The 10,225-nt window shown below is 30.1% G+C and overlaps 1 protein-coding gene across 1 annotated transcript; it reads right to left on the reverse strand.

Moving 5' to 3' along the window:
• Positions 1 to 8,181: 8,181 nt before the first annotated feature.
• On the reverse strand, positions 8,182 to 9,456 carry LOC127123738 (mitogen-activated protein kinase kinase kinase 20-like). Its single transcript, XM_051053938.1, has one exon. It carries the CDS (start codon positions 9,454 to 9,456, stop codon positions 8,182 to 8,184), a length of 1,275 nt encoding a protein of 424 aa, XP_050909895.1.
• Positions 9,457 to 10,225: the final 769 nt, after the last annotated feature.

Below are 10,225 nucleotides of genomic sequence, written 5' to 3' on the forward strand. Positions count from 1 at the left end.
TTGTTTCTACGATTTTCCATTTGTTTTTATTGAAATGCTAGTTAGTATAGTTTCTCTTAATCATTTTAAGGTTTATTTAGATAGTCATTTGAGATATCATTTTCAACAAATTTGTTCTTTACTAGGACGAGTTATATATCACTTAAACGAGTTATATATCACAGAAATGAGTTTATATCATTCTGTTTCTACCTATTTTTCAACAGATAGTCATGGCCGATTCGGCAAGCACCTCCAAAACAACATTTTCTACAACACCTGTTAATATAAATAGTAGAAGAAAAACTAGAGGTGACACAACGTATGCCAAGGTGAAAAAATCCCAAGAAACCGGTGTTCGCTACCCAGTTCCAGTTGGTATTGTAACCGGCAGAGCTTATGGTGAACACGCTGACGATTTTATGGTTTACATTGTGTTACAAGGTAGAAGTAAAATGAGCATTTTGATAGATAGTTGGCACGATGTTGAAGGAGAATTGAAAGACGCTATATGGGAAGATGTTCAGGTATTTTATGATTTATTTGCAAGTATATATGATCATTTATTTATTTTTAATACTAATAACATCTCTATTGTGTAAATATAGGATGTGTTCATTGTTAGTCCAGATGATGATAATATGAAAAAGAAGATGCTCACATATTATGGTGAGCATTTGAGGGGCTTTAAGACACAACTCACCCATGATTATATTAAACATGGAGAATATAAACAAAAGCCTACATACGATGTGTATTCATTTATTGATTGAGATGTTTGGTAGAAATTTGTAGAGTCTCGCACCATTCTCGCCTTCTTGGAAAAGATCCAAAAAGGAAAGGAAACTCGAGCTTGAAATATCGATCCACATAGATTGTCTCGTGGAGGATATCGAAAACTTGAAAAGGTGATGATCAAAGAAAAAATAAAACAAAGGGAGGAAGAGCTAGGAGGCTCTATAAGTTTTGATCGCACTCCATCTCCACCATCACGCCAAGAGAAATGGAAGAGGGAGTGTTAAAGAAAAGACAGAGAGTTCACATTAGATGTTACGCCCGAAGTGGCTCAAAGGATTGTAAGTAGATACTTTTTCAATAATATTTATTTTAGTTAAATAAATTTGTTAAATATGAAATTTCATATGTGTTGTAGAATGTTTTGGTTGAACAAATCGAAGTCGGCCTCTTTACTTCACAAGATCGTCATGACATCTTGGTAGAAGTGATTGGAACCGACGAGCATCTTGGGCGTGTCTGTGGTCTTGGAAGAGGCGTTGGCTTCAAGAAATTTTTTGGACCATCTAAATTATCTAGTGGGAAAACCTGTAAGAGAGAGATTAAAGAGATTGTTGTTGTTGAGTTGGAAAAGGAAATGGAGAAACATGATAGGAAGTTGGAGGAGGATAGGAAGAAGTTTAAGGAGGATAAGAAGAGGTGTAGGGAGGAGCATGATAGGAAGTTGGATAAGGAGATGGAGAGGTTGTTGCAGATGTTGCAGGAGAGTGTCTAGAAGAAGCAAGAGGATCTAGAGAGGATGCCTGAGGAGAAGGTGTTCGAGAAGTGTACTCGCGATGTGCTTGAGGTATATGTTATATGTTGTTGTTATTATTGTTTGTGTATTTTAATTTTGGATTGTATTTATGTTATTTTTATGATGCAAAAATTGAATCTGTTAGGTCTATTAATCTACACAAACTCAAATCAGCTGGAAATTCGAGAGAATGAAGTTCAGAAAGTTACGGGTGGTACAAGCGCGAAAGATATGAGTATGTCATAATTTTAAGGTGAATTGAATTATAAGGTGAATATCATTTAGAACCCGGGAAAAGGGGTTGTGGCAGAGGATATAAGTATGTCATAATTTTGTTATAAATGAAATAATGAAGGTTTTGAAATCTTACCAAAAAGTACAAAAGATCTTCATAAAATGTTTCTTCAAGTAATAAGATTTTCATTTGTCATTCTCTTATCTGTAAAATTAAAGAAAGGATTAGTATAATGAGTAAAAAACTTTGGAAAATTTTGGTTGAATATTGAATTACGTGTACATTTTGAAAAATTTCTTTAAATACAACATTAGTTGTTATTGTATTTTGATATGTTTGTTCATCATGTATCAATACTTTCAATCCTTTTTTATTCTTGAGATTTGATTCTGCAACATATAACTGGTCGTGAATGATGATGGAACAAGGCAAATAGAGACCAACAAAATCCAGGGATTAACCTTGTGACTTGTTAATCGTCATTGTGAAAGAAACAATAATCGTAAACTGTCTTCTTGAAAGTTTAAACGACCAAGGTGACTATGACTGTGAGGTTGTCATTATGGGAATGTAAATGACATCACTCTCGTGTTTTCCGGACATTACTTTTGTTTCCAAGAGATGATCATCAATTTTGGTAACAATTGACCTGGTATTATTACATAGCCCTTCATATTAGTCTAAGTTTCTCACAAGCACGATATGAGTTCCAACTTTCAATTTGATGATGTGATTCGGCAAGCCTGATGTCCTTAATGAATTAAGAAATTCTTATGTCATTACTTCATAGGTAGAGGGATCATTTATATCATACTTATCGACTTAATTTGAACTCAGACTTTTTCATCGCCTGCATATATAATTTGGTTAAAACGAATCAATTGAAATTTATAATTAAGACGCGTGTTTGATTAGGATAAGTAAATGTAAGTATAAGTTTATATGAAATAAATATTTGGAGTATTGACATACCAAGAATAAGACCTAAAACATATTCACTGATTTCGTCAACTGTATCAATAGTTGAAGCAAATATTTCCCTTGCCTCAAGGAACTTGACATTCATGTAATTATGGAGTAGATCAGGATATGTACTTTGAACAATAGCTCAAATTGGTTTTTCTGTATTTGGAATCAATAATTCAGGTAAAATATGGAATTTTCGTCATTAGGTTCAGAAAGTTTACCCTCACCTAGTTGAAGAATCCATTTAGAGAATTGTTCAACTTCATTTGCATTGGTACCATGAGAACAGTACCATGGGAACCATTATGAAGTCTCATATTCTTTTTTCGCAACCATTTTTTGATGATGATGAATGCCATCACTTGAAAAAAAATCAGTCTTGACTAATACATGACCAGGTCTATTGACAGAACCTGTCAAAAGCATAGTGATAAACAACTTCCTCAAAAATAATTTGGAACCCCAACAACTTGCTTCTTGTATAGTGGCAATATGTTCCCGATCATCTTCAAGAAATCCCATTAAAAACATGTGTCTCTGAATGTTTCATGCTGAAAACCATGAATGCATTTGATGTTGTCATAAGTTTGAGGGCCTTTTACCACAATAATCATCATACAGAGATAATAAATATCTCCTGTACTTTGAGGAATTCATACTAATGTACCTATTGTAAGCCTTTTTTTCTTGGTTTCCATGTTCTTTTTCTTTTGACAAAGACAAATTTTGTGACAAATTGACCATATGTAAGTTCTCTTGCCTCAAGAAACTTTTTGTTTGCCTCAAACCATGAAGTAAACATTGGATCTGTAACACATGGTTTAATTATCACATCATTGATGCTCTCATAATCTGTGAAGTATATAGACTATTGGCCTAATAAATGGAAGAACATTCTTTTGATAGCTAGTTTTCATCCATGAATGGAGAAAGGAAAAAATTCTCCAACACGCTTCACACGGTGAAATATAGCAGCAATCGAGATATTGTTTTATCTCAATAACATTTTCAGGTAGAGTTGGAATGAAGTTTTTATCTATTACAATTGATGCAGTAATCTGATCATATCCTTTATTGATATATTTTAAAAGGTAAATGATATAAGTACTCTAGTTACACCATTCCATGTTGACGTGGGCTTGATATTTAAGCAAAAGTTAAGGATTGTAAGGGACTACATATTTGTTATCCAATGATATCAAACTTTTGACAATCATATTTCTCGATGATATTCTTTTATAAAAGGGATATCCTTCATGATCAACTATCGTAACGTCCTGATGTTTTTTGGGAACCATTTGGAGCATTTACCTTCTTTCATGCAAGGTGAGTTTTTGTTAGTTGTTTTACATGGTCCATGCATCATGTGTTTTTTGACCAAATTGTATAGCTTTGATTGTGTCAATTCATTAGGAATCTGTGTTTAGATTATTCTTTTGTTTCCGAAAGGTATGTGATATTTATATGAAAGATGTTAAGATAGTAGAATATGAGCATGAGGAAGACCTATTTTTTAAAACTATATGGTGTACATGTTTGTTTTCGAAAGAACAAAGTTTGAATCCGGTTATGACATATCAATACGTGAATAAGGAATTTCAATAAAAGAAGAGTGAGTGTCAGTTACATGCTAAATCCTTCCCCCAGCATATTTTTTTTGTCAAGTCGCAAAGAAGTTGATCAAACTTTGTCTTGAAAACTCTGGTAACAATATCAAGTCGGTCTTGTGGTTTTAAGTTGTCTTTAATGAGGTACCTTTTAATTTTTGTCCAGTTAGGATTACATGTGAATGTAATAAAAAGGTCATGAAATTCTAATGTCGCGGAAATGGCCATTCCATAAAAGCAAAGTGCATCCATAAATCTCTTACCTCATACAACTGAAGATGGTAGATCAACTCTTTTACCCTTCTTAGATTTTGAAAAAAGTTGAGGGGAATTTGAATCATGCAACGTTTGGTATTTTCCAACTTGCATTTTTGATTGATTTTTCCTTAACCATGTTAGCCTTTGAGTCCCCATCATTGTAAATCCATCAGCTAAAAGTTGTTGAAAAAGTATTCTGAAAGAAATCAATATTATTGCCTCACACTGTCTAGTTTTTATTTGGAAACACAACCATTCCTTTATGGTAAGTTGGTTCATACCATTGGGATTTTGATTTCTACGCAATATGTGACAAATTTCGGTACCGTAATCGTCTTCGCCGTATGGAAAAATTAGTTGATACTAATAGGCTAGGTAAGAAGGGTCGAATTCATCAATTCTTTGTTTACCACCACATTGAGTTTCGCTGATAATATCTCATTTTTCGCTATGTCAAAGTATCTTACAATAAGTATTGCAACTTCTGAAACTATAAGTTTCTTAAAGATCTGACCATCAGTTTTTCTTTCTGAAATAAGCTTGAGTTTAAAATCACTTATGTCTTGACTCATTAAACGTGTGTGTGCCATCGTAAAAGCCTTAGCATGTGTATTAAATTCATCAAGCATTATAGTAAGCTTTGAAACAATGAGAGGATCAATCTTTTTGGTATTTTTTTAACAAAATAAATCAGTATAATTTTTCTTTTATCATTGGTATATAAAGAGAATTTGAACATGTATAGTGCATGTTTTGGATTTACTATAGCTGAATCATTGCATACTGTTAACTACTTCATTATCAATATCATAAATGTACAATTGAACAACTTTGGGTTATTGGAAGCCTGGTACCAATACGATGACATGTCTGATCTTGTACCCTAATAGTGGGGGATCCTTCCACCTCCAAATTTGGTGTCAATTTTCATCCTAGATGATCTCTTTCTAGTACCACATATTTTCTCCACAATATTCACGGAGATGTACAGGATCACTTACGTCTACACAGAAACAATTTAAAAGTATTATGGCATAAATTCAAATTACATGTACTAATAAGTTGGCATTCATATATGAACATACCTGATTAAGTATCTGATCCACTTCCATAGTCATTGCATTCCATGTCAGAATATGAATCATCACTTTCATTTTCAATGCTTCACAATTTGAGTCATCATCACTGATATTGTACCAAATATCTTCACATATTGTTTGTGAGTTACTCTTTTTCTTTGATGGATTATTAATTGTTGGTGGAAAAAATAGGAGGAATGACATCAATGATGTTAAACTTGTCATATAAGTTAACGATGAGTTGATGTGTTTGTCTTGTTTTCGATGGTTTCGTTTGTCGCAGGATGGAGGATAATGGTTGTGTATGTGTGTTATGTCTTCAATGAACGCAGTTTTATTGGGTGTTAGTGTGTTGGTTATATTTGTCAAAGGTGCTATTTGTTGAGAATAAATTGTTGGTGTGGAAGGTGTTGTACATGATGAGTAATGAGATTTATTCTTTATCTCATTCGAACACGGTGATTTCGTGACTTGGACTTAAGAATGTGATGTTTCCTTTACCTTGTTTTGACTTAGTGTGTTTTGATGTATCCAAATTAATAAATGCAAGGATCACGTGAACCGATGATATCATTAGGGATGTTCGTGGTTAATGAACTGCACTGAACCAAACCCCATTTATAGTTCAGTTCAGTTTATAATAACCATTTTACAAAAAATGCAGTTAATTGATAAAATGGTTTCAATTCAGTTTAAAACTAGTTTATAACCGGTTTGTATTTATAAACTAGTTTATAATCAGTTTGCAATTATAAACCAATTTTATAATTTAAACTCTTTTAAAATCAATTTTTTTAATTTCATAAAAAATAATTAATTTTAAAAAGAAGAATATTTGAAAATATTTATTTTTAAAAAAAAACTTTTATTTATAAAAATTAGTTAAAATTTTTATTTTTTTGAAAAAAAAAACTGAATAGATATGTTTAAAATTTCATGCAAAAAAAATATTTTGATTTTAATTTTTCGGAGAAAAAAATCCCAGAATAAATTTTTTTCGAATTTTATTTTCGGAAAATAAAAAATATATATTTTATTTTTATATTTCAAAAATTTCACTACAAAAATTGTTTTTTTCTGAAATTTTTATTTTTCAAAAAAAAAATATTTTTTCAGATTTTTTTATTTCAAAAAACAATAATTTTTTATTTTTCTAAAAAAAAATTTTTTTAATTTCAAATTAAATTATATTTTTTTAATGAATAAAAAAAAATTATTTTTAGAAAAAAAATTTATTTTATTTTATGGAATACAAAATATTTTATTTTCAGATTTTTTTTCTAAAAAAACTATATTTTTTTTATAACTTTATTTTTAATTTTCAATAAAATATTTTTTAGTTTTCATAATTATAACTATTTTTAATTTCTATTTTTTTCACTCTCAATAATTTTTCTTTTTTTTATTAAAAAAATTATAACTAAAGCAGTTTATAAAAAAAAACTAGTTATGAACCGGTTTTAAACTGAATTATAATTGGTTAATTTAAATGGTTCAGTTCATTAACCATTTAAGTGGTTTAATTATTTTATGGTGCAATGCAATTCAGTTTAGTAATATAATTTGGTTAACCATATTTTTGCACACCCCTAGATATCATAGATTAAGTTGTAATATCAACACACGCTAACATGATTATGATAGTGATTTCCACAATTTATTAAATCATAAAATTCTTATGATACGTTTTAATCATATTCACTTATTTATTAAAATAGATAGTCGTTTTTAATTATTTGAAAATAAAAATAAAAATATAGATTAGAAAATATGCAGTTATTCAACTTTTATAATTTTTTTTTGTATTTATGACCACTAACGTAATATAAAAATATTCAACGTTTAGTTATTAAGCAGAGTAATTCTAATATTAGAAAATTATATAATTAAAAAAAAATTATGCTATATGATTCTTTTTTATTTTGATTTTAAAGTTATACACAAATACAAAATTATTAATAAGTTTCACTATGTTTGATCAACTTACTTTTATTTTTATTAAGTGTTATTTACTATATACAAATTTAATTTATTTTTGTTCTCTGCCTGTTTAATAAATACTTTAGAATGTTAATATAAAATAATGATTAATATTATATTAAATTTAACAAATAACAACTAAATTGAAGTGTTATTTTTTAATAAAACAACAATTTAAAAATGTATGCTATAATAACACATGAAATTTGTATATAATATCTTTTGTTTTTATTATTCAAATATATTTCAAAATAACTTTTTTTATAAATAAAATAAGTATGTTAAAAAATACATTGGATACTTCTGGCAACTTCAGCTGCAAAAAAGAACATTGTTGTATATTGTGGATATTTTAATATTTCAATACAATTATAATTAATTACAGTTAAAAGCCTATGCTAAACATAACATAAAATAGGAAATAGAACATTGTTGTATTAATGTATACTTTCATTGAATATGTGTAATCCTCTAATACAATTGAGATAAGACTCTAAGTTGACTTCGATGAAGGTATTCTAAATTGATTGAACAAAATACCAATCATTATATTCTAATAAAACTTTGTGATAAATAACACCAATCATCATATTTTAAAAAATCTAACGATTTCTCAGCGGTGAGAACTAATGGTGTAAGACTCTTTTCTTGTGATAAATAACACCAATCATCAGATTCTAACAAAGCTAAGGATTTCTCAGCAGTGGTGACTAGTTGTCTAAGAATATTTTCTTGTGATAAATAACACCAATCATCAGATTCTAACAAATCTAACGATTTCTCAGCAATGAGGACTAGTAGTAGAAGCCTATGTTCTGGCGAACAATCTAGTAGCTTCGCATCATGAGCTAGTTGTCGACTACTCTTTTCTTGTGATAAAAACCAATACTCACTTTCATCTTCCGTTGAACTGTAAAGCAACGTTGTAACAGTAGTAGAAGAACTCCAGTTTGAATATTCAAAGTGAGTAATTGGAGAAGCTGATGAAAATGTCGACTCCTTAACCGAAGAAATTGTTTCATCATCCGAGATAAAAGAGTGTTTCAAAAGCATATCAGCGCTCCATCTTTTGAGTGGATCCCTAACAAAACATTTTTCAAGAAAATCCTTTGCTTCTTCTGAGATTCCATCTGGAATTAATGGTACTTCTTCTTGAACCCCAATTCGAACCAACAACGTCAACATGTCTGCGTCGTAATCTATGTTCCACGCAGGTTCTCCGGTAAGAATCTCCACGACGGTGCAACCGAGAGCCCAAATATCTACCGGAGAATTATACACACCGTCCATCAATGATTCTGGTGACATAAACATTGGAGTTCCTCTACATTGCATCTTTTTAACTTCTTCCACTCCCATCTCTTTTGCAAGACCGAAATCTGATATCTTTACGTTGCCATTCTCGAATACGAGAATGTTTGGTGGTTTCAAGTCGCAATGAACAAAACCGTTTTCGTGAATATACTTCAAACCTTCAACCACGGACCTTGTGTAACGTCGAACAAGTTTTTCCGGGAGTTTCCCATCGTGATTCTTGAGCTGGTCATTGAGAGTTCCGCCGTTTGCATATTCTAGAAAAATATTGTAATACTCTTCCCCGTTTTCAACAGTTTGATCCTGACCAAAGTATTGGATAATGTGTGGGCATGACCCTAAACGCTCAAATATATTTTTCTCGTTTTGGAGAGAAAGCGAATGGGAAAGTTTGCATGTTTTGACGGCGGTAAGAGACGGAATGTTAACGGAGGGTTTAGTGTGTATGGCTAAGTCGACGGTGGCGAAGTTTCCACTGCCCAGTGAATCACCCCGAATCCAATTCATAGCTGTTTTGTAGTTTAGTGTGTATTCTGTTTTTATTTAGAAATACGTGAAGTTTGAAATAAGGTTTGAAGATGAATGTTTCTTATTTATATAAGTTAATTGTTTGTTATAGATATGCGAAAATCGTGCTCCTACCTTGTTATCATTATTTTAAATAGTTTTTTATTGGATAAGAAAGCATATTAATAAAACCAACTATAGATTTTAATTTCATAACTAACTCATAGTGTGATAATACTTTGTGATATTTAAATTTAGGCCTCCCTTATCGGGCTTCTTCATTTTAGGTTAGGTCATGACCACCCAAACCAATATTTTCGACATCAATTAGGGTTGTAGACAAACTTAATATATTTCGAGATGTACATATTTTAATCAATTTAATTTATTATTTTCAATTATATAATTTTAATTTTTTAATTAAATATATTTTTTAATATTAAATAATATATTAATCAAACTATATGTTGTATTAATCAAAAAATTTCACACCATCAAATAAAGTTATCATGGAGAAAGAAATATAAAAATTTCAAAATTATGAATGTCACTGTTAGTGAATAATATAGGTGTAGAAAATTAGGGTTTGTTTGAATTAATTTTCGTTTTTAGTTTTTAAAACTGCTTTTAAACATTAGTTTTCAATAATTGTTTTTAAGAAGAAAATAAAAAAGAATCTATTTGGTAATCAATTTTTAAAAACGGTTTTAGAAATGAAAAAAATAAAAAGTAAAATCCATTTAGTTATCAAATTTTTAAAAACCTATTT

The sequence above is a fragment of the Lathyrus oleraceus genome, chromosome 2 (genome assembly GCF_024323335.1).
Source record: "Lathyrus oleraceus cultivar Zhongwan6 chromosome 2, CAAS_Psat_ZW6_1.0, whole genome shotgun sequence".
Taxonomy (NCBI): domain Eukaryota; kingdom Viridiplantae; phylum Streptophyta; class Magnoliopsida; order Fabales; family Fabaceae; genus Lathyrus; species Lathyrus oleraceus.